The sequence below is a fragment of the Hetaerina americana genome, unplaced genomic scaffold (genome assembly GCF_022747635.1).
Source record: "Hetaerina americana unplaced genomic scaffold, ioHetAmer1.1.p SCAF_56, whole genome shotgun sequence".
Taxonomy (NCBI): Eukaryota; Metazoa; Arthropoda; class Insecta; order Odonata; family Calopterygidae; genus Hetaerina; species Hetaerina americana.
The window spans coordinates 2,618,490-2,644,122 of record NW_027287161.1 but is presented as its reverse complement, the minus strand read 5'-3'; the positions used below and the strand labels follow the sequence as shown (position 1 = coordinate 2,644,122).

At 41.7% G+C, this 25,633-nt stretch overlaps 1 protein-coding gene across 2 annotated transcripts in view; it reads right to left on the bottom strand.

Annotated features, from left to right (window-relative positions):
* The window catches only part of LOC139694816 (uncharacterized), a 259,914-nt gene that overhangs the window by 19,519 nt on the left and 214,762 nt on the right, over positions 1-25,633 (bottom strand). For both annotated transcript variants that reach the window (XM_071593333.1, XM_071593334.1), the window contains exon 3: positions 14,408-14,742. In XM_071593333.1, coding sequence (XP_071449434.1) covers positions 14,408-14,638 — 231 coding nt within the window. In that variant the 5' untranslated portion in view covers positions 14,639-14,742. The remainder of the gene's footprint in view (positions 1-14,407; positions 14,743-25,633) is intronic.

Below are 25,633 nucleotides of genomic sequence, written 5' to 3'. Positions count from 1 at the left end.
AAAGATTCTTAAATTTGTATGAAGTAGTGTATTATTGTACTTTATAATTTGTTGTTTTTATTTATGTAGTATATTTATATTACTGTTTCTCCCTAACCCGTGCAAAGCCGGGTATTCAGCTAGTATATATATATATACACACACACACACCCAGTAATCAACCCGAAGGTCGGTTTGGTAGGTGATGATAGAGTTCACACAGTACTAAACCCGACGGCGTGTGAAATTCACACATGAGCAGGGAAGGGGTGCCAATTCCCTGTGCCGGTTATAATTTCCCAGGAAGATCTGGTGCCCGAAAAATAGTACCCAGAAAGGTATGCCCGGGAATTGAACCCGGTCCCTCCGGTCAGTAGTCCAACTCCCTAACCCTTGGACTACCGCCACCCTAATATATGTATATATGTATATTTTTATATATAATCAACGTTATGAACGTCTTAATGAACGTTATCGCCGAAAAAATTGACAGGCATGATCTGAAAATTGTAGTTGTCCAGCCAAGATATGCCAAGATATAGAACAGGCTTTCCTATTGCAATGCAGACAGATTTTATCTCAGTCATCATTGATGGTAATTTTGAGAAATTGATTTCATCAACCGGAAGCTTACGGTTTGAGGTAGATTTCTTTCGAATTTGCCGGATTGAACTTTAAGATTTAATTACGTCGTAGACACGTGTACTAGAATCCGCCTGGTGCCCGCGTCACCTGCGCCGCGCGATCCCCTCTCTCTCCCCCTAGCATCTCCGTCCATCCTTTTAGCTTTGGGAAATATTCCCAGGAGACGAGCGACTAATCCGAGCCCCCTCTCCGTCTGGACATGCAAACATACGTACGGCGGCACCGCCTCGCCTTGCACCGCGCCGATACCAAGCCATACAACGAACGCACTCCCTTTCAACGCGCGAGACTCGCTGCATCCTCCCTCTCCTCGCCGGCCATCCCTCCCGCCCCCGCGCTCTCATCAACGTCTCCATCTTCTCTCTCTCTTTCTCTCAGCCTCTCTCTCCCCTTCCCTCTCCCTTTGTTTTCCGCCGGAAGTGCCTTTTGGGTGCGCTCTGTGTACACGGGAGGAGGCGAGTCGCTGCGATGGACTCGGCGGGGGACGGAGGGAGGAAGGCGGGGGGTGACAAGGAGGAGAGGGTGGAAGGAAGCGGAGGGTGAAGAAACGAAAATGCCTCTATTTGCGAGATGGAACCAATAAGCCCGAAGGGACTACTAATCGTTGAGCAACGTAATCTTTGTATTTGATTTTTAGTGCTCTCTAGGGATAGCAAATCCATTAATTACGTGTACTCAGCCGAATATACTAACCCTACGCTACACATATTAAATATACATATAAAACATAAGCACATAAAAAAGTAAATAGAAGGAGGCTCTGCACGATACGAGCATAAAAACATTGCCCTATGATAGAACCTCAGGAAATGTTGGGGGATGGGAGGAAATGAGAGAACAGCTTCACTGAATAAGAATGCAAAAAGGGAAGCCACTTGGAAACTTTTTTCTGAGGAGTGGGCTACTAATCTGTAAGAGATTTGGATATACGATCAAACGAATAATTAAAGGCAAACAATGCATCATAGCAATTATGGCGTTGCGTGAAAGAATCCCGCGTAATATCCACAGTTATTACTTTGGAATGTCAATGACGGGACTCCGAGAGAATAATGAACGAGTGGATGACGATAATGTTTTAGAAATTACTGGCTCTTGAATTAACCCCCTTGCAAAAGCAAACAAATAGAATAATTAAATGTCCAAGGACTAGCCTGCGCGCCTCATTTATTTATTATTGATGCAGATTTCAATGAAGTCCTACGTTTGAGTCTACTCCCCCATAGCATCACTCAATGTGAGGTAGGTATGGATAAAACTATACGCAACAATTATGATGAGAATTTATATCCTTTAGTCAATGACCTCGGTATTGTCAATGGCAACCTTATTCGATTTCAACAACTTAGGCATTTAGGAATGGCTTCCTGAGACACGCACTTTGCGAGCGGTAAAAACTCCCGGGTGGTTGGTCTGTTGAGGGTCCACATTAAAGTTTTCATTTCATTCTCGGTTACTGTTTGCAATATTTCTGCTAGCGTTAATATTGAACTCATTTTTTTTGCATATCCCAAGAGGAAATCAGATTAACATCCTCAATTTCAAAAAAATAACATCATTCGTGCCATATACTTTCTCTTTGCAAAGCTTCTTCTTTAAGCACATTTTTAACGCCTTCTCTGAAATATACTGTTGAGTTACATCTTGGCTACTTCTCTGTTCTACTAGCCACAAAATCATAATATAAACCACTGTATAATTAAGGAGGATTTTTTATACGTGTGCGTTATGCTGAAGGACATTCACGAGTGCTGTGGTTTCAGCGGAAAATCCTCATGGTGGTCCGAAACAACAACAACTACTACCTTGAACCAGGAAAAAACTATAATCCTGCAAACACTATCAGAATTATTTACAAATTGCGGTCCGGACCAAATTTCAAGCATGTTCTCAACACGTAGAGACTTGTAGTGAAGGTGACTATTTTTTTCTTATTAACATTAAGGTGAAGAGTTCCCAACAAATCAAATTCTAATTTAAAATATATTATACCTTCAACTGTCTGCACGAAATAAATTATGAAATTTAATGAAACTTCGCGTCCACTTCACTCACTACCCCTAGCAACTTGGCATCACGAACAAATGACAATAGTTTAGGCACTTCTTTGGTTGCGGTCGGGATACTGTTCAGCTTGTCTCACCGCAATTAAAGCACTGGATGCATTAGTACGTGTAATTGGCTATTATGAAACAAAAAAGCGCTAGGTTTCCCCACGCAAAGAATATTAAGAAGTAATTGAAAGAGTTCATTCTAAAACATTTGTACATTTTTTTGTATAAATTTTCTTGAAATCAATCATTATTTAATCACAGCTGTTCGCACCTGAGCCCGCAATTCATTTTTACATCCCTGTGGTGTCCTCAATCAAGATTACGCTACAGGTTATGAGATGACCAACACCCTATATAATATTCTCCAAAATAAACACTGCATTAACTGCGTGCATCCTTTAATATCCTTTACGCCCTAAATCATATTGAATGAGGACAAGAAAGTTTAAAATGCTAGAGTTGTCAAATGAAACCACATCCGTAGTTTCCTTTGCACAAGTCTGTTTCTTAAACCTCCTGAATTTCATAACAAACTCTTATAAAGCTAAAGGAAACGCCATTAAACATTTACTTTTCGAGGTCACGCACGTCTTAGAGTATACAATCAGCAGATGCAACAGATTGAAGATATCCTGCCGGTTAAAACTTAAAAAATAATGGTCCGAATGTTAGCCTCGAATAGCGAGTAGCATAGAGGGGAAGGAGAGTGAGGGAAAACAACGGCCCCTCATGCAGTGTCATTGCAAAGCACGCTTGCCTTAGGCCTCGGGGAGAGTGGGGAGCATATGGGCGAGGGCACGCGAGAGAGGTGTGGGATGAGGAAATAAGTGGGAAAGAGAGAGAGAGAGGCAGTGAGAATGGGCAGACCGCCGCAAGGTCTTTATTGGAACTAAATGTAGACACAAGCGTCTTCTCTACTACTACGTATATTAATGGAAGTTGAGATAGCAGTTAAGATAGGATAAACAGAAAACATTCTCGCGAACTCGGCCCATGAGTTGAAATCTCGAAATCTGTCCGTGGAATGGAAAGAGCGATTTGATTTGTTGATTTCTCATAGGATTTGTTTATGATGTGTCATGACTTTATCAGTAATGGCACCTAAAATCAAACGACTACAAAAACATTTCATTACAAACATCGCTATTTGACTTCAACCTATTTGAGTCTTTACACAAACAAAAGATAATATTTGTCAGAAATGAAAGGGGGTGTGAAGGTGAATTCTTTCAGGGAGAAGGGCATAATAATACAAATATGAAGCCTTCTGATAGAATAAAATTGCAAACATGTGGACAGAAAAACAGCGGAAAATTTTGGAATCTGAATCTTCAATGCACACTCAACAGAGTTATTGTCAAGCATTGATACAGAATATCTCTAGGAGTCTGCAAAACAAAGCGTAAATAAGGCCAATATATACCAAAGTCATTTTTCCATCTCGTCTCAAAAGAAATATAATAGAACATCAAACGGCACTCCTCACATATCTGATCAGCTGTTAAGCAAAACCATAGGGTCTCAAAAACGATATCATGGCAGCTTCAAACTATCAAAACATATAAATCTCCAGCTCAGTTACACATACCTGCAGAAATGATTTTTTGAATACGTCGCGAATTACTTAGAGAGTACATTTGTTAAATATTTGGCAGGAGGTGAGTAAATTCATGCCTGAAAATTAGGCTATACGTATCATTCTCATCTACAAATTTCGGGGATAGGGAAGGGCGGAGTAATTACAGAACTTTATTAATAGTTAAGATATCTAACAATACACTAGAACATGAAGTTGCTAGTACCTAATTGATGTTGGCCTCTGTCCTCAGCAAGAATATAAATCCGAAACCCACATGAATGAAGGTAGGTGACGTAAAAGTTCATGGGGACATGTTGGTGAAGATCAAAGACGGAATACTTAAATGAATGCACATTTGAAGAAAAAATTTTAAAAAATTCCTACGTATTAAATGAAAAACGTGCTCCAACTCTTATGTAATCAATAATAAATTATTTTATTAAATTCTGAATTACGCATCTCTACGACGTGTTATAAGAACATCTAATAAACAATAAAAATGAAAAGCTCACTCGAGCAGCAGCAATGGATTGTTTGTCATATGAAGGCCCTAACAGGTTTATATCGCGTGATGCAATATTTTGGACTGCGACAAATATAATGGTGATTAAATTATATTGTTATTCTTAATCGGCTCAGAGGAATGAATTTGCGAAAGTTGACCATTGGCAATTAACATTGTGAAGTTGTGAAAAACGAAGAAATGGAATGTAGAATAATAGTATCACGAGGCTCCTAGATTCCCATGCAAGAGCCGCCACAAGGCTTTTCTTTTACGACAAGGCGTGGTGAGATGCTAATTGAAAGTGCATGCAATCGAAATGCGCCGGCGGAGCGTTGATTTTGCATCGTTTGCAGAATAGAATTGATGCGTTTCGACGTCAGCGTGACTCGGGTGGCCCTCAAGAGAAAGAACTTCACCCCCCATTCACACAGTGGCCATTCCCACCATTTCACCGGGGGGGGGGGAGTAGTCTTCCCGGCAACGCCCCCCATCCCTCTCGAGGGGGGTCCACAATGTGGCCGCGGCACCCTGACTCCGTTGCCGGGACACCTGTGCGATTCCCGCCCACTCCCTGCATACCAGAGGGGGAGGGAGTGTGTGTGCTGATTTCATTCTTCTTCCCCATCCAACGCCCCCCCTTGCCGCCGCCGCCTCTCCGGCAGTTCTCCGTACGGCCAGCGTACACCCATGATGCAAACACACTCTCCTCTCTCCCGGGTGCGGGGCTTTCTCACACGAGCGCACGTCCGTCCTTGCCCTGTCCGCCCTCCCTTCCCTACGCGACATGACCTATCTCATCTGGAGGGGGGGGGATATTTCATATATTTTTTTATCGCTCCCGAGGATCACACCACCGTTAGCGGCTCGCGAGACGAGTGGCCGTACCCCCGGTGGTGTGACGGGAGATTGGGGTGCGAAAAGGGAAGCGACTCCGGGGCAGGAAAAGGGTAAACGGAGCGGGGAGGGGTTAAGCCACACCACCTGTTGCCGCCGCCCGACTGCACATGCGCGTGGAGCTGGTCGTATCGCATCGCTCCGACGAGAGGACGCCCTTCCTTCGTCTTGTAGTCCTTAGCCCATCTCCATCTCCGCCTTTCTCCATCGCATAGTTTCCCGCGTCCCTCCTACCCTCCCGCTTCGAGGCTGAGGAAGAGCTATCACAGCGGAGAGGCTAACGGTCGATTGAGAGATTTCAAAGGATCCGTAATGCCTGATTATAATTAATTATAAAGTAATGAATAATTAAAAGTAAGGTGACTGAAGATTGGATTTGTGAGTATATTTTAAAAAGAAATTTCCTCGTCGGCAATGAAATGCACTTGCGACAAACTACGCATCAGTTACCTGTGAGTTAAATTACATCTGTGACGAAAATTTTCAACATCAACTCGCTTTTGACGAGCAAATTTCAAAGAAGCTCTTTCAAGAGGCAGTAGAGTGGCACATTTCGGTGCTATCATATAAGGGATATTCTGCATTGGAGACAAAAAGACAGAATACCTTGGTGATGCATACCCTGAATTTCAGGATATTTTAATTTGAATAACAATAATTCAATTTGTAGGTGCTTCGACGACTCAGGTTTTTTACACTTCGAGCTTCGAGCAAATCATAGGTCTTTATCATCTCAACTTAGATAAGATTTCTGTCTTCAAATTTCCCTTCATATTCTCAGAGTCCCCTCGAGTAAAACTCTGGTGGTTTTATCTTTGTAATAGCTCTTCAGGGTTTTTTTCTAGATCAAGGTGGGAATCAACAGAAGAATATCCTCCTGTAACCTGTGCCATTTAAAAGCTTCGTTTAAATTACGTTAGTTACCCAGTAATTGAATTAAGGCCTAAGTTTGATGGCTATTTGGATTCAATGAAAATTACAGCATATTTATATATTTTCCTTGTGACATAATTATATAATTTCCTGTGAATTCAAACTATTTAACGACAATTTGTGCCTCAACATTTACCTGGAGATGAATAAACCACATATCCGCGCGAGCAATTCCCTAAGATTTGTTTGCATTGTATTTCTGCATATAAGTTTTTGGGCATTACTTAAATCGTAAAATTCGTTTTCAGGTAATCAATATTCTGTGAAGTGGGTAAATAGAATCTCCCTCTCAAAAATGTTTACTCCATTTTAAATAACTTATGCGTAACTCTCCAGGAGAAGGGAAAAAAGTTGAAAGGAAAAATGTTGGTGACTACAAAGGGAACGACCCATTTCACGCGTCCCCACGTTCAGATCGGCGCTAAAAGGTACCCTTACAGGGTAATTAGCACTTCCTTACCCTTATGGGTTACAGGTTGAACTTGTTTACATGAGGCCATGGCAATCCCATGTTGCGCATACAACACAAAATATTTGGCATTGCAGGCTAACAGGATTATTGTGAAACATGATTAGCTAGAATGTGACCGCAGAATTTTTTTGTCGGAACGATTTGGGTGCATTGGGGACCTTGTATTTTATGTTGAGATAGGAGTTCAATGATCATCATTTTTCTTGTCTGCAATAACAATGCCAAATAGCATGATTGGGGCGAAGCCTCTTCTGGATTTACTCACGGCTAATGACGGGAGAACGGGACGGAAAGTTGCCAACAGTTAGGGATGACTGGAGGGGGATCACGACGGCAAGTGAGGGCAACAAACAGGGAACGCGGGAGAGCCAGAAAGGTAAACACAAACAGGCCGCGTCAAGGTTTCCCCATCCCATACTATTCCTCCCGCCCGCCTCTAATTCCCAAAGAATCCCCTTCTTCCCAGCTGCGCATTTCCCCCTCTCCCGAGGACCACCACCCTCATGGACTGACTCCCCCCGTTGACCGGTATTCGCCTCGGGTGGCCTTAGTCATTAACACGCATCTCTCCCTCCTCGGGTCCACCATCTGAAGAGCCCACCCCGCTCCCGGCTCCTTCCCGTCTCCCCCGCGCGCAAATATCAGAGCCCACGATTTCTAGACCACTTCTTAGCAGTCTCTGTCTTATAGGGGAAGGGAGGGAGACGCACCACATGAACATCTGGGGGGGATTTCACGAGTGCGTGACTCCGCGCCGTGGACGGAGACAGCGGAGGGGAATGCGTGCGGCTTCTCCGGCAGCATCACGCCCTCACCACCGCCTCCCTCTCTTTCTAACTGACCACTGGTCCTCCTCCACGTCCCTTCTCCGCCCCATCCATCTACATTTCCCACCAGAACCATTTCAATTTCTTCTCGTCTGTCGATTTTCCAGCCTCTTGTAGTCAACAAAAACGTATACACCGTCCTTTCATCCTTAAATTAAATCGTCAATATGGCTCTCATTTCATTCGAAATGGATTTTAGGGTCTAAAATTGATCGAGAGAGTTACGGTGCATGCATACGCTCATTGAGGAGCTGTAAATACTATTAAGAGCCAGGTGACGTCGCGGGGATCGGGGTGGCCAATGTACTGGTTCCCCATCCCGAGGGCCCGGGTGAATCTCGAAGGAGACAGGTTTGTTTGAGTGGTATCCCGATCCCTACGTGGGGTGCTATGTGGAGGACACTGGAGTGAGCATGCCGCCCGTCTGATGCGATGTTAAACCCCTGGCGACCAATCGTTAGGAGTAGGCTGATGGCGACCCAGGGTTTTCCTCTCCATCCTTCCTCCAGCCACTAAATATCATGTCCCTCCCACCATGTCCATTAACAACCTATCCCGAATGACGCAAATGAGCTGTCAGTCGTCTCACCAAGTGAATGCTACCAATATTGGGCAAAAATATTATTGTGCGAAATTTTCGGTGATCGTTATTTACGTTCCATATGATGTAAAAAGAACGGCGACAAAACGTATTTAGGGAACAGGCTCAACAATACTATAACAAGTAGCCATTGATTCGTGGTTTTTACTGGGAGATAAATATTGCCTAGGCACTCAGTCAACTAAATTGATCATCATTTTGACTGTGAATCGTTGAAAGGAAACGCCCCAGAACCTAGTTGTGTCAATGCAATCACTCTCATGGACTGAATATAAACATTTACCAATTAAGCGTACTCGTGTCGAATTAGCGTTACGAGGGTTCGCCCCCTTATCAGTACATAAACGACAAAGCTATAAGATACGTTATTTCCATGCTTCGGTGTTTCACGGGAAACAATGCAGCCTTAGTTGTGTTGTAATAGTTTCGTAATGAGTCATTTCATTTTAAGTTCCTTTTTGCTCACCTCTTGCAAATGTTTTGAACGTTCTTTTCCGGGCGAGATTACCAACTTGTACGTATTCCATAGAAGGAAAAGGGCTTACGTAAAAATTCATCTGCAGCAATGGAGTGAAATGAATCACGCTGAGGCGTTGGAAGCTGTAACGTTATTTCATAATTACGGCCGTGAAAAGATTTTGCGATTTTTATTGCAATGTCCTCTATGGTTCATTAACATCCGGAAACTAACGACTCGTTATATCTTGGAGGACATTGCAGGCTGTCTTATATGCGCGAGTGTGCGCGTTTTTCCGCCAATCATGGGCACTATTGAAGAGCAAATTGAATTATTTCAGAACATATTGATCATTTAATGCTCCTACGTAGAGTTTTAACGCATATATTTAATTTTAATTTTTAATGATAGTAATTACATGACATTTAACTACATCAACACTTCCTTTTCATAAATTAAATGCTTGTTATGATGTGTTAGATTTTCGAAGATTTATGCAATTAATTAAATTCATTCTTGAAAGTAAAAAATATATTCTGGAGAAGTTTTGAAACAACAAGCTAATTGACGATGAATTTATTTTTGTGAGATGATTATGCTGTTTTTGCTTAATAGGGAAGTAGATTTTATTTCATGCATGGCATTATTACCTTAATTGAACATAATTTAATATTTTTTACGTCGTTGAACAATTTCTGAGGTTGTTAAGTCCAAGCTATATTTTTTCAAAAAATTTGGTTAGCTCTGATAATCGGATCTGAGGAAGCGTTTTTATTATTTTTTTTTTTTTTGATTGTGAGGGCGTTGTGAACTGCGAATTTGCTCCAAGAGGTCAGACAATCAACAAAGAATATTAGAAAAAGTTCTGAAAATATTGAGTGATGTCACTGTGAGAAGAAAACGACCGCGTCTCTGGTCAAGCGGTGTCTGGCTTCTTCGCCACGATAACGCGCCAGCCCATTCATCGAACCTTGTGCAGCAATTTTTGGCGAAACACAAGATTATCGAGAGCTTCGCCAGTCTCCTCCGTACAGTCCAGATATAGCTACCTGCGACTTCTGGATGTTCCCAAAAATTGAAAATGGCGCTCAAAGGAAAGCGGTTCGACGACATCGAGACTATTCAGAGTAATGCGACGTGCGAGCTGAAGGCCATTCTAAAGTCTGCGTTAGAGGACTGCTTTAAGATGTGGAAGCACCGCTGGGAGCATGTGGTTCAATCAAATGGGGACTACTACTTCGAATGATGATGCCACGGCCCGGATGACGATGATTAGCAGAAATGCGGAGATATGAACGCAGGCCGGATAGTTTTCGGACACACCTCGTATATAGACAATATTTGTAATGGAGTCCTAATGGCCATATGCACGTCAGGTGGTATTTTATTTTCAAAACCAATTCAATGGAGGATTAAATTATTATTTATAAACGTCTTTTCAACTCTGGTTCTCCTACAATCGTTCTCTTTCATTGATTTAGGTTATAAAAATAGTCGAAAGGGTGAAAGTGAGCGAAGTGGGAGGGAAGGATTGCCTTTAAAATTAGTCAATTTCAAACAATCAGTCACTGCACAGCAGAAATAAATAAATAAAGACACTTCATTTAATGGCCATGTTGAAGAGTAGAAAAGTGGAATAAAAGAGAGGAACGCATTGAGATGAGGAAGATTAGCTGGCGAACACAACATTCTCGGTTTCAATGGATAGTAATAAAGGAGCGTTTTATTAGGGATTTTCCTCCACCAGGCACAAGGATAGCCATAATACGTCACTTAACGTCCGCTTCCCTATTCCATTAGCCCCGACTCACGAAGGAGTGTATAAGGTACACGGACGGCTTCCTATAGCGAACGCGAAATTCGCGTCTGGCATTGTTAATGAGTCTAGGGAGAGATTGGTGGAGGGGGTCGAGGAACACGGACGCTAGGTTGTAACGGAGGAGCCTTTCGAATAATATTTGAAGTGAAGAAGAAGTGACACAAGCAAGATTTTGGCTCAAAAGACGAGCAAAATCTAAAGAAATTGTAGCTTTAAAAGTTAACGCACGCAGTCGGTAGGGTGAAATTATTCCCAATCATTCGGAATTAAGTAAGTGGTCCTCGAATATGGGAGTCCCCATCAATCGACCGATCAAAAGAAAACAAACGGTCATCTTCATTAATGTTAATAGTAATTGCACGAGAAATACCGATTTCATATTGAGCATCGAAAATATAAAACCAGTCCCGTTCTGGTTCATTTGGCAAGAAAACAAAATTCTGTCCAGTGTCCACTTCTAATTTGTGAAATTATGTACAATCCTCAACAACTGCATAATATTTTCATTCGTATATCATGAGGGCCGGGAGAGTCGATAAGCATTTCTAACGAAGTTAGTAAGCGCGCCATGATTAAGTCAGCATATTAAATGTTATTTCAAAGCTGAATGGTATAAATTTCGACAGCGGAAACGATTTAATTTATTATTTGGAGCTCACAATTAAAGTTCACAAATGAGAATATGGAAGAGTATATATCGATAGGTATTTATAGTATATCGAGATAGTAGTCGGGGGTGTCCATGTCTATCAACTATGCACTGTAAATTTCAAGGGAAAACTACTATAAATCAGGAACACCGGCAATAAACAGTGGATGATGTCGAAAGTACCGTCTAGTCCTACCTCTCTTCTCGGCCTTATGACACATCTATTAACCACACCTCGTGCTGTTGCGATCTAAGGAAGGCGCAGAGTCCTTATAGTGTGAGCAGGGAGAAGTGGGTGGGTGGAGGCGGATTCCCCTCACTTCCGCTTTGCCGTCGGCTGGGTGGGCGGTGAGGGAGTTGGGAATGAGGGGAAGGGGGGAAGTGGTGGCGGAAGACGGCTGAGTTTAAAAGGGGCACGGGAGAGAGGTGGGAGGGGAGGAGAGCGTGCCATTCATTCATATCTGGCCCTCAAGCGGTCACCTCACGCCAGTGGATACCAGCGCGGCTACTACGGCTTCCACTCAAGTGATTCCTCATCCGCCGTCTCATTTGTGACGGCGGGGACGCCACATCCTCGTAGCGGAGGTTGCATTCGAGTGGACCAATGTGACAGCTAGCGTGCGGTTGTCGAGGAATGATGAACGCTTATTCTTTGAGAGGACATTCCATCGAAAGGCGACAAAGTCGCTTGCGTCTTGGACTGTGGTCTTTGCAAAAGCTGTTACGCTACGTCTTCGGGTGAAAGACTTTGTGTCAATTACTTGATACCCACAAAATAATAAATTCGATTGCGCGAGGGAAATTCTTACTCTGAGAAGAAAAGAATTGAGGTATGCGAGAGAGGCTAGCGATATGCGTTGCTAGTTTGCTCCAACGACTGAGATGCTTTCACAAATTTCATACAATTAAATATTGGGAATAATAGCATTCCGCATTTTCAAAATAAGAAAGTGCTCGGATAATTTTGCACTTTTCGCTGAATATTTCAGAAATAAATTGCATATTGATCGAAAACATTCCATTGCGGAAAAATTGGTCATATTTCTTTAAAATCTGAAATGCCACGACAAAATGCTGCACAATCCAGAACTAATGTTGACTTGTTTGATAACAGCGAACGTTTGTTTTTCATCAAAACAGAGGTATCTACTGGAAGTTACATTGGCGGTTCCCATCCGTTTTGAAGTGGAAATCAATTTATCGGGCCGTGGATGCTAAACTTTAATCTTCTCCTCTTTTTTCCGAGGCATTAACGCAATTTAAAATAAAACTGATCAGATCAGAAACATTTAATTTACATCACACACATGAACATGACATTTTGAAATGAATGTTCGTTCAATAGCGGTAATAAATGTATGTATTAGTTTACGCTGATTCCCTAAACTAACATTTCTGCTTGGAGAGTTATACAGCATACTACGAGCAATAGCAATAAGGAACACTAATTGAGATTTAGCCTCAAAATAAATGCACCGTAAAATAATGTGGATCAACTTTGACAAGTGATAGAAAGTCTACGATAACTTCAATCCGTTTACTATGGGGTGCTATTGCTATTTGCTGTTACAGTCAGTCACTCGAAGGTTTCACTATTCGTTTATTATGCCTTGAGGGGAGAGAAGGGTTGGGAATGATTTCCCACCTCCTTGGGGGAAGAGGGGTTGAGGCGAGGAGAAAGAAACCTCGTGGGCGTAAAGGCAGGAGAGGAGGTGTTTCAGGCCTTCTCCCCTCAATACGTTTAATGCCCGCTATGGAAATTGCTTCACGTCCCGTGTAGGAAGGAGACGGAAGCCGGGAGTGCTTGGCTTCCTCCTTCCCCATCCTCCCCTTCCACCCCAATCCTCCCGCCTCCGGGCATCGGGCCGAAAACATTTTTTCTGCTCTCCCGAACGGCCTTCTCTTCCTTCTCATACCCATCCCCTCTTTCTCACTTCCACATCTTTCTCCCCTTTTTCCTCTGGCTACGATGGGGACAGTGCGCTCGACCCTCACCTACGCTCAGGAGGAAATAATCATGCCACGCACCTCCTCGGCTAAGCATTTATCTCTTTCTCCATCACGCCTTCCTTCTCTCGTTCTTGCCAATAAGGTCCAAAGCGAATTGGGTGGAACTACAGACGAATATGGCCAATTATCCTCGAAAAGTATATCTATTGACTTGCAATGTGGTCTATCGTTTTGAACAATTATTATTGAAAAATTACGAGTTATTGAAAGCATTATTTGTTCACATTCTTAAGACTGCAAGTGCTTCAAATTACACATCACATATGATTTTAGTCAACTACTTCGGTTATCTATCAATCTTATGAACCACTCGAAATTATGTCCTCAATGTGGAAACGAAATGGATAAAAGAAGAAAAAAAACAACATAAATCAGCAGGATTTGGAATCCAGAAATAGTGTAACTATGGAAAATTTTGTAATATTTTATATTAAGGAATAGTTGCATTGTAAGTTGAGGAATTTACTATGGGAAATTTTAATTTTCCGAGCGACTTTTCGCGTCCACTTTAAGATGCTACATTGCCTTAATAATTCGTTAAGTAAATAACGGAGAGGACCTCAAAGTAATGATTCTTAAGTTTTGAACCAAGGTTTATCAATTTACTATGATTCCTTGGACGTACTTGAATTATTCAAAATTATAAGTTCATGTTTACAGTAGTTTTTTGGCTGTCAAATACCTCGCGTTCAATTGTAAGCATACCTTATGAATATTCTACTCCCTCTTGAAACCAGTTATTTAATCCTATTATTTGGTTAGTGGTCATTCGCATTATAAGACAAAGGCGTCGTATCATAGGGTAAGAAATGGAATAACAATTGCAAGGAATGGTAACAATTGCCCTCAAGTACATCGAGAGCACGGCATTGATCCTTATTCCTGCCCTGATCGATAGTTCCGTTGATTCGTGGAGGGAAAAGGGGATGAGGAAAGGACGAATCTTATGTAACAAGTGGTGCAGACCGATAAATACTACTCACATATTCCCTCCTCCACATCTCGGCGTGCATGAGGGCGTCCTTGGCTTCGATGAGGATCCCCGAGATGAGTTGCTCGTCCGTGAGGTGCTCTCCCACAGGGTCCAGGAGGGGGGATCCCCCGCCCCCGGGCGAGTGCCGCCCGTCCATGTTCTGCCGGCCGTCCTGGCTGTCCACGTGTGCGCCGCACGCGCTGATCCACTTGGGCCTCGTGTTAAAGCGATCCTCGGCCATCGAGACGGATGGAATACCCCGCCCAAGAGGCACGGCTAGACTTAAGGTGGGGAGCCTCAGCAAACTGACGAGCCAGACGCCGATCAGTAACGCCTCACTGAGACCTGCGGGAGAAGCAAGGAGGCTGTGAGGCCAACTGGAGATGCATAGTTATTGGCTGGCTGACCTCCCAAGTTCGAGTTACCTTCGAAAAGAGCAGCTGGGTAATAATCACACGCATACTTACGGATTCAAGATTGTAGATTAGTGTCACGTTCTGACAGTGTAGCCGCTTCAGATTAGTGCAGAATTTGAGCGGAAAGTCTGCGACAGGTATTTACTGTGAATAAGTGCGTAACGTTTGCTAAATGGTCGACATTTTTTACTGAGGAGCACTTCGGTCAGTTGCATGCGATTGTTTTCTCGTCCAGTGAAGTTTTAAGAAGTAATACCTCCATATATTATGCATCGCAAGAATCTAATCCAACCAATGTAATTTGTATAAAATTAGATGAAGTTTTTGTATATTTTTTTTAAGGAAGGAAACTATGCTTTCAAAATTTAAACGCGCACGGGGGAAGATTAAAACACGTGAGTGAAGAATGTAAGTTTCAGTTTTTCCTTTAAAAGTTTAGAGTAGCATTCATATAGAGAATGTGCACTGTGTACTAGCATTAGAGGATGTATCACCTGAGGCTAATTACCTCCAAAATAAACTTAAATAATATGTATATGACGCATAAAATGATATTGGAAAATATGGTTTTGGATGATATTTATTTCACGGTTGAGTAGTGTCTATCAGAATCTAGCTTTAGATGTTCTTTAGACTGTTTTAAAATTATTATATTATAAATTATACAGCCGAAAGAAAAGTCCCATCAACTGCAGACACGAGTCAACGGCGCTCAGATAAGAATTTTTCGATAAATTAAGAGGGCTCATCCCCATCGTAAACGGTGTGCCGAGAACAACATTCCAGCATAATCACTCTTTCCGGGCATAAATACCTGCAATTAGAGTTCCTCAGCTGACAGTCCGCGGGAAGCCTATTCCTAAAAAGCATTCCGTTTAGCATAGTTGGTGTGGAGGGCAATGAATTCGGAATTGGCACAATGGAAGAAAGCCAATAAACACTGAAAGAAGACGAGGAGGCGAGGGAGAGATTGAGGGCCGCGGAGACTATTACGTTCCCTCCCGCCAAGACCTTCCCTCCCGCCCCTATCTCCTCCCATCTCCTTATCCACACCTTTTCTCCACTTCCTCCAAATGCGCAACACCTTAACCCCCCCCCCCCGCGACCACCCACGCCTAGGCTAACCGCATCCCCTGCCGTCGGAATAAATTGCCACCCGCCTGTCCGCCCACGCATCATCCCCTTCCCCCAAACAACTACCTCGCACCAATACCACTATCACCACGCCTATTATTCAACGGAAGTAAGGAGTCCATTATATGCCGTCTCCAATCATTTCCATATTGTCACCCTCTCCACTCTTCTCCACACCTCCCCTATCCTCATGTTTAACTGCTTTTCCCAGAAGCTCTGCCCTGCAAATCTATTGTGCCTTTCTTGCTTTCGCGATAAAAATGAAATGGAAGGAAACAACGTTATTTCGAACGTGGGAAACGGAATGGGAAATGTTGTGTTATAATGATTGAGGGATGGCATATCCCTCATCACAGGCATAAATAATACTTAACGTTGGTAAAAGTTAAAAATATGGACCTCTTAATGTGAATATTCCATCAGCGTTTCACTCTTCGCCAACAGTATAATTCAACGAGATTACTGAATTCCATGAAAATGCTATTTCTCAAGTGAAGTATCAAAATACCATTTGAGGCATGATATTTAAACACGCGTGTGATGGCACGCATGAATCAAGTTAGATATCGTTTTCGAAGTTTCTTATAATATTCCCCGCTGCTGGCGAGCGGCGGCCACCGCGTAGGTATGTGCTTCACTTGAAATTTGACGGAAACATTTCCCTTCAGTCATAAAAACTCATATAATAAACGGTATATATGGATTCCAGTGATCTCTTCAGTTAGCAGCAATAGCACGCATTTGGAAACAAGGGAAAAGGTTATAATGAGCATTAAATATTAGTCCATTTCCATCTAATATATTATAATATAATTAAATTTAAGATAGCATTCTTGTATGTCGAACGTTACCCCCAGTAGAGAAGTCTTTAGTGCCCTTAAATGTTGCTTAAATCTTCATTAATAAATTTTAAACAGTCACATATCCAGGATTTTGCTCTTTGATGAAATATAAGAAAAATTAACCTGTTTTTTTTATATGCGAAAACAGAATATATGAAAGAGTAGTCTAAAACATGGGCAAATATAAGGTTTCTATCTCCGAATTGATTCACTGCTGAAAGTACAGTGCAGCATATGTGTAAAGCATCGCTCCTTTACCAGGAAACACAATTCAACGCAATTCGGACTGCGTCGTAAAAGAGTTAAGCAGTTCAGTTGCCTCACGCGTCAATGTATGTGAAATTACGAATTACGGCAGTGAGGTAGGTCGATTGCATCAGATACAAGTTACGGAGGTTGTTTTGACGGCGGACGAAGAATTGAGAGCACATGAAAGACCTAACAAGGCTTGATTAATATTTGGGTTGGCCACTTAAATGGCGAGATGATTACATATTCCTATGCCATTTATTCATCTCAACCCGAGATTGAGTTGATGAAATTCATCCAGCCACACCTACCCACGCTGCCCGTCCTTCACCCGGGATTCCCCTCTTCCGATCCGTTTCTTATGCCGTGAAATGGAGATATTTGTCGCGTGAATAACTCGTTCGGGACCCACATTTTTCTTTGATTTCCTAGCTCCAGGCGACTCTCTCTTTCTAGGCAATATCACGCCATTTGCTTAACGAGTTCGGCATTCCGTAATTTAAAACGTACAAGTGCTCGAAACAGTTAATTACTGAAGTTTCTCTTTCCCTGTTTTGTTTCAAATGGCCTTTTGTTAAAAGCAATTTTTGTGGCTATAGAATGCCTATTGAATTGTCTATGATACGGGTATGATTTAATACATGCCTTTCGTATTATATTTTATACGCGTTTGTATTCGAACTTAGTTTATATCAAATATCCTCGCTAAATAAACCAGTCGCTCAATTATCGTAGCGAAAATATCTATACGTTTACTTACTATAGCTCTAAAGTAGGTACTCACGATGCGATATCATGGTTCAAAAAGGGACTACTTGAATATTACCAACAATGTTTAATGAAAGGGTTGGTTTAACGGGCTAAATTAACTAAGAATCCAGTGTTTTCAAAACATTTTCTTTCAAATTCTTCACTTTTCATGGGCATCAACCTCGTCACCACAGGAAGTTTTCCACCGACCTCGACTCTGAGATCAACAAGTAAAATCAATAAAAAAGTCTTGAATTTTAGAGGTCGAGGGCTCTCTCCTTAAAGGTCATTACTCCGTCCTTCGCTAAAACACCTCCGAAAGCGTGTTTATCGTCTGGGTATACGTTGCTACGGCAATACTACTTTTTTGTTTCAAATTCCCACTGGGGCATTTATTGATTCCAGGGAAATTGGGATGAATCACCCAACTGCGTCGCAGTTTGGACCGATCCACCTTGGGTGTACCGCATAGTTTAGGTGATGCACGCGAATAACGACCTGGTGGTTCAGTTAGCCAAGGTTGGCCGTTAATCATCTGACGTTTCCCCGCCTGAATTTCCCTTCTAAGTTGAATTAAGGCCTCTCGTATTTTTCTGCGGAGAATTGAACCATTTAAATATCTTAGTGAAAACATTGCAGTCAATATACAAAGTCGATTACAAAGTGTAGTTTTTACCACAAAGTATAAAGTTATTTGAGACTAAGTTAAGCGGATAGATGCTTTAAATCTTGCCTTCTCCGGTCAGTTTAAGTGTTTAGATATACAAAAGGTGACCAAGAGGCGGAAAATTTGACTAACCAAAAAGTTACCATACATTGCGTCATCGCTTAAAGCATTAAATTAGGGTAAGTCACGGAGTGATGTATTCTTTATTTTTGTAACACCTAAAATTCAATAAATGCGAGGGTAATTTTGGTTCCTTTAACGTAGCTAATTATTCGTTCGTTACCATGAATAATTCTAAGTTTGAACTGGAACCAGGTGCGCTGATTAATAAGACATTCGGCGAAAATCTCAAAGAATCATTTGTTTTTAAAATTACTCCCGTTGACCCAACCACTTAATGTTGATTTACTGCCTACTATTAACTGCTCACTACAGTTGATAACGTTTAGATTTTGTACGTGCACCACTGGTCACTACTACTTGTCCTAATCAGCAGTGAAGGGTCAGTTTCACCTCCCCTTATAATAGATGTTTTGCGTGCCCCTGACCGGCTGCCCACATGTCTTCCCACCACCCATATCTCGTCCCGCTGTTGCCCTTAACACTGTCGACTCGGGGGTCTCTCACGTTCGCTTTGGGCATCGCCGCTGTGCTGAGACGTACCGGGGGATGTACAGGTATGTGGGAGAGTCTAGTCACGGAGAGGGCGCAGGGAGGATATCGAAAGTGGAGGAAAGTTTGGATTAAGGCTGGCAAGAAGTGAAGCTGAAGTGGGGTGGCCTACCACTAGCAGAAATGCGTGATTTCGACCTTTTCGTTCGAGGGGGGGAAATAAATTATGAAATTTGAAGCGCCTCAAGTTGTATTTCATGACATTGATCGTGGAAACGTCCTCGACGGATTTGAAAATATTATATCTTCCTTGTACGCATCTTCGTGATATACGGCCTGAGATCTTGAATCCTTATACTTATGGATCGCTCGGCGTTATGACCACAAAAATGCTTCATATTGTTATTCCCTACTGGATATCAATACTGAAATTGATCATCAATGGAAGTAATAGTTTTTCATTAATTCGAAAAAGTAACTTTGGATTTACCTATTGTCATCCATTCGTGGTTCATATTCGACATATTTTATTGTATTTAAATTTTCTTCAAATGTTTGAGAGGATTAAGTTCCCATCCCTCAAAACCATGATTGTTTGTTCGAAGTTTTCGTTGACTCAATGCATAACTTCCACCTCGAAGGTTATATACAATGTCCGCAACCTCGTTTCCTATTCCAATCATCCCTTAAATTAAGCTCTACTAAAGCTGTAAACCGAAAAATAAAATTTATAACAAACCTTTAATCTTAATAATATTCTTTTAGCTTCTTTTGGCTCGTTATGTAAAACTGTATGCAACTATTTAATTTCTTCTTGGAATTTTCTGAATCATCAATTGCAAAAGTTTACCTTCGATCGGCTTTTTAAAGAAATTTTAATATTATTGTTTTATGGCTGTTTCTACGCACTGCTATTACGGAACATTTAGTTTTCGATATTCTTAAATACTATTTTCCAGCGAATACAAGAGGAGAGATAAGGCACATATATATAAACACCGTTCCATGATTACCAGTTCATATTTTCATGATTTTCTGTAGTTTTATAATTTGTTTTCCTTTCGATTGCTGTTGGTTGCTATTTGTGGGGGAAACTGTAGAGAATTTACACGACAATTGCAAACGTGGCTGATGGAGTATAGCCTCAGGGAATCTTCGAGAATAGTCCTGCCAACTGTGAGAAGGCTGTTTTCGCCGCGATAGAATTATTCATTTAAATCGGGTCTTAGAGCTGTAAAACATCGTTTTCGGAGTCTAAAATGGGATTTCCAATTAGTTTCCTTTTTTAAGTAGTTTAAAAAAAGAACGCAGCTTAGTTCAGTCGCAGGTATAAATATTTAAAAAATATGGCCGATTTCAGTCATTCATCACGTGTCAAAGGTTGTATCCAAATTTCACATAGCCAGAAAAAGATCGCAAGGTCCTCAAAGGAATGCTAGTACGAAATGGCTTATGGATAGACAACAAAAAGGAAAACAAATGTATCCAATTTTCGGGTGGCCAACCATTCTCCTGTAGGTGACTGACACAACTTAATTCGAAATTGCATAGAGGAGGGTTGAGGAGGCCGAAAATTTGCATTGCCTGTTTGCTTCGTCTCTTCTACGTATTAATGCAGTAGATACATCAATCAATGCTCACTGATTGATTGGCGTGTGTATTTGTTGATGTATGTACATACAACGATAAAGAATATTTCACGATCACGCCCAATTCATTGCCACTCGCCGCCGCGTCGGACTCCCCGTCCCCAGCTCCCGTTTTCCCTTCCTTCCTTCCTTCCGCTACTCCCTTGTTTATTCCCACACTACTCTCGTATCCACTGTCCTCCGAAAGGGTGCCCCTCCATCCTCTCCCACCATCCCCCTCTCTCTCATCACCCTCCCCTTGCTGGTTTATCTCACGGCGCCCGATCTCCATCACTTCCTATGGACACTCAGCGTATACCTATGCATTCCTCCACTCACTCCTCCCGCCGCTTCCTTCCGCTCCCCCAGCCCTGCCTTCTTCATTACCATCCCAATCCCCATCAATCCGCCCCGTGTGCCCATGTGGGCTCGTGTGTGTGTGTGTGTGTGTGTGAGTGTCTAGGTAACCGAAGGACGACACACACCGACAACGTTTGATCGTGCAATGCCTCTTCTGCACTTGGCAGCACGACGAAGTTTCCATAACCCCGACCTCTAACCCCTTCTCCCCTCCCCCCTGCTCCTTTTTCACATCATAGGCGTATATCCACATTCTAATCCCGACCCACTCCTTGCCCCTTCCTCCCTTACCCTTTTAGACTTCGCATTCATCTTCCCTCGGAGAGACAAGCACACCTTATAAAACTCCCCTCCTTTCCTCCCTCCGCCCAGTGCTTCTTTCCTTCCAACCCTCCCATCCCACACTGCATAGGCGAGCCAGTGTGTTCGTTCGCCTTATTCTCCAGACAGCGGCTCAGAGACGGTCTTCTCTTAAATATTTTTCCCACACAGATTCACATACTTGATTAATTCTTTAAAATATTAGCCATTTCTTTGCGCGGAGATACACGGGGCATAGCTCATGTCAGCAGATGGGGGTATTTATTTTTTCGGTGGGAAAGCGAAGAAAGGAAGAAAGAAAGGTATTCGAATAAGACGATAAATTTCACGTGGGATGAAATGCTGCTCCCTATCGGATGGACTTTGAAAAGGAAAAAAATGCCATCCCTTATTATTCGTAGATTCGATTCTCAATGATCTAGTAGAGAAAGATGTTTCCGGAATGATCGAAAGCTTTATTTTTTTTAAATTGTGAAAATGTTGCCACGCACACGATTTCTTGCCATTGAAGGGATCAATCGTTTGCATTTCTTTAGGTTTCTGTGAGGACATTCGTTTCTACCGATTGTATTTGAACCGGACTGCCCCAATCGAAAAATTACTTTGGCGACGCTGGTACATGCTTAGATTAATGAATCTGTTGCCTACTTTGATTTTCTCCACGGATGAAGGAAGATTGACGAAGTGTATTCATGCAAAAAGTCGAATTCACCACAGATTTGGTTTTTGATCTAACCGCGTTTTCACAATACTATTTCCGATGATTCCTAGCATTGTGGACGCAACTGCGATTGGACTAAAAGGGCACGAATGGGACTTAAGTTAAAAAATATTTTGATTTGTAGCACATGCTTTCAGCATGTCGTATAATGTGTTCATTTCTGTTCAGATAATGTAAAATGCAATACGTAATCGTCCTCGAAAATTCAGAACCTATTCAAAACTTCAATAATTTCACAATAGAGCTATTTATCTGCAGTGTAAGACGATAATAGATAGTGTTTGAAATCTGAGCGACCAAAAAATGTAATTCTGGAAAGGCCTCGCAGATGGTTGAGAAAAATGCCCATGCTACGAATACAAAACCAAAAGGAGTCCTGTTGAATGTTTTATAACCGTAATGGGACACATAGTGAGTGCGTGGAATTCTTTCCTTCCCAACCACGCCGTCCTCTTCTTCGTGTTCTCAGTGGTGCCCCCTTATCCTTACTCCCGAACTAAGTCCCAAAATGAAAGATTTGTATGTTTCCTCCCCCTCTCGACCATCAAAGGGAGAAACGGAGTGTGTGACGTTTCTTTCCCAGCACATTCGTCCGGCAAGACCGTATCTGCAAACCATCCATCCCTCCGCCCCTCCATTCCGATAGTTCCCATACTCACCCACCTACGACAAAAACTGGTTTGTCCAGCTTTGAATAAAGCGTGGATGATGATGATGCAGGGGAGGTGTCGCCCTAGCATTGGTTTATGGGCATTCGCTCGCAATACCAGCTCCCGTAAAGAGAAGCGAAGTGATTGGGATGGAGGTGAGGAGGAAATGAAGGGGTTAATTTGACGTGCTTTGGTTGTAGGAGATAATTTTCAATGGATATTATGAAAACTCTCGTTGGGAAAGTGGATATTAAGTATCGCGAAGGTCTTCGGAGGATTAAAATCGTTTAACTGCTGAACCGAAAAAAGTATTGCCAGCACACGAACTAAACAATTTCAACCTTGAGTACTAAAACTTTTGATATTACAAACTATATTATTATTTAAACTTTGGCTCTACCTCGAAAATTTAGAGGAAGATGCTCTAGCTGTGACTTAATTTCACTAAGATCTCTATCTATGGTGCCCATGTGATGCATTATTATCTTAATAAACAAGTAATGCTGTAAATAAGATATTATTTTTAACGAAACAAGAAATTTGTGCAATTATAGGTATATTTTACGAACATATTCTCATGTTTCGAGGATTTAGGCATGCATATACTACTATAAAAGTGTGCGCCGTTTTTGGCTACTCTATGTGCCAATTTTCTCTTTCCTAAATTTGTTACTAAGAGTTAAATATTTATATAATTTGCTCTTATAAGACGATTTTTTAGCAACAGGCTTTCGCGGAAATAGATTCCTGTGGTAAAGGATATATCCGAAAAGAAACTGACTAAGAAAGATCACAAGCGGAATACGTAAGTCCAAAGATCATTTAAAGTCTGTCGCGTATATTTTCAAAACTTTTTACTCGGCTAAATACGATAGAGAGTATTTATTACTTGAGTTTATAGTAAATACATTTGTAATTATTGTACTTTATATTTAATATATATATATATTTATAACATATAATTTCTATAAATATCGCATAACAATTTTAATAATTTTTTTGCAAAAACACCGAATTCTTCGTGAGCAGGAAAATGGTTTATGTGGCTCTTAGACGTGAAACGGTTATCGTATCCGCGGGTTTGAACGTGGGTGCACATTTTAATAAATGGTCTTTGATTGCAAACTTTTAGCTCCTAAAATTTATCGATACGGCTTTAATTACATTCGCATGGCGCTGTGCAGAAAAAAAACTTAAATTTTCTTTGAAAATCGACTCCACGGGCCTAGAAGAGACGTGCACTACGGGGAAGGATTCAATCTGAAATGCAATATTCCTATTCCTTCTCTCATCTCCTTAATCTCTCACTTCGTAGACTAAAAGGCATGTCACCCCCAGCGATCCGACGTCGCGTCGTGTCAAGGCCGAGTCTTTCAAGGACTCTTTTTCACGCAGGCGCGCGCGCACGCACGCACGCACACGCTTGTTACGCGGGGTGGACGATTGGGGAGGGGACTTTCACTTTCTGTCGGGCGGCGGAGCGATAGGACTCCACTCTCTCAGCTGATGTCCGTGAATCGAAAGCGGATCCAACACCGTCACAATAAAGACGAGAGAAATGCAAACAGGTGTGCTGGAAACTCAACGTCGCCGACTGCAGAGCGTCCTTTACGCCGGCCGTGAGCGGTGGAGCACGCTTCAGGGGATGGTTAATAGTTAAGGGTACTGGGATGCGGCGGAATGGAGCCTATTAACCCTTGACACTCGACCTCGACTGGACTTTCACTGTATATTTTCAGGGAGGGTAAACCCAGGAACGGAATAGTATACATCGGATCACATCCTGAAACGCCAGTATTTAAACTAATAAAATACCTTCGTATCACAAGCTATAAGATTTGGAAAATGTAGAACTGTAAATGTATTCAGTCACAAAATTATGATACGTCTACATTAGCGAGGGATAATTAATTCCCTATTACGTTTTTAAGAGATGGTTTAGGTCCATGTGGGCAAAATTAAATCTCCCTTTACCAGCACCTCATGAACTAACTATACATGAATTTGCCCAGAAATTATGAGTGTAACAGCTCCCTAAGGATCAAATAAAATGAAATATAACTCAAGAGCGCGTAATGTGTTTGTATTGATGCATACCGTCCCTTAAAATGTAATCTCTTTTTTTTCTGAAAACGCTAATCCAGATTATGGTGGACCAAGTTCGATGAAAGCCAAAATTTAGGCCGCAAATAATGGTGGTGAAATAGGTTATTCTTGTATAATACCTGTGTATTTCAGTCACCATTGTCACCTGTAACTTATCAATCTACTTGGAGGCAGTTCGCTTCAATTTCTAGACCCGAATATGCATTTCACTGCAGCCGCATCAGCTTTAATCCGTATTTTTCAGAAACTTCCTGTTTAGACTGAACATGTTTTTGAATGAAATTCGCATTTTGTTTACGCGTGAAATAAAGGGAGAATGGAATTCCATCATTAATCAAACAAACATGGATAAACACTAAACTAAAAATATGGAACCAAAGACTTTAAATGATGCGCTTCACGAAAAAATTTCCCATTATTCAACTTAATTTTTGGAAAAAAATTTTAAGCATACATATTTTAACAAATATACGTACGGTGACATTTATTTAGCAACATCAAATTTTAATTGGCTACTTACTTTTTAACTGATTAGATACTCATGATTTGTTATTTCTCTAATTACGAGCTACGTAAATATAATAAAAATATAAATCGGAATGCGTTAACAATCCTTAATGTCATTACTATTATTATTATTGCGAAAAAAAAGCTAGAGCACACTTGGAGTTCTAGAACTCCAAACGGGGAAGTCGCGGCTTAGACATGGCTAAGCAAAAAACTTGGATTATTGTTGAAGGGAACCAGCCGAACTGCAAAGACAAAAAGTTTACCATGGGA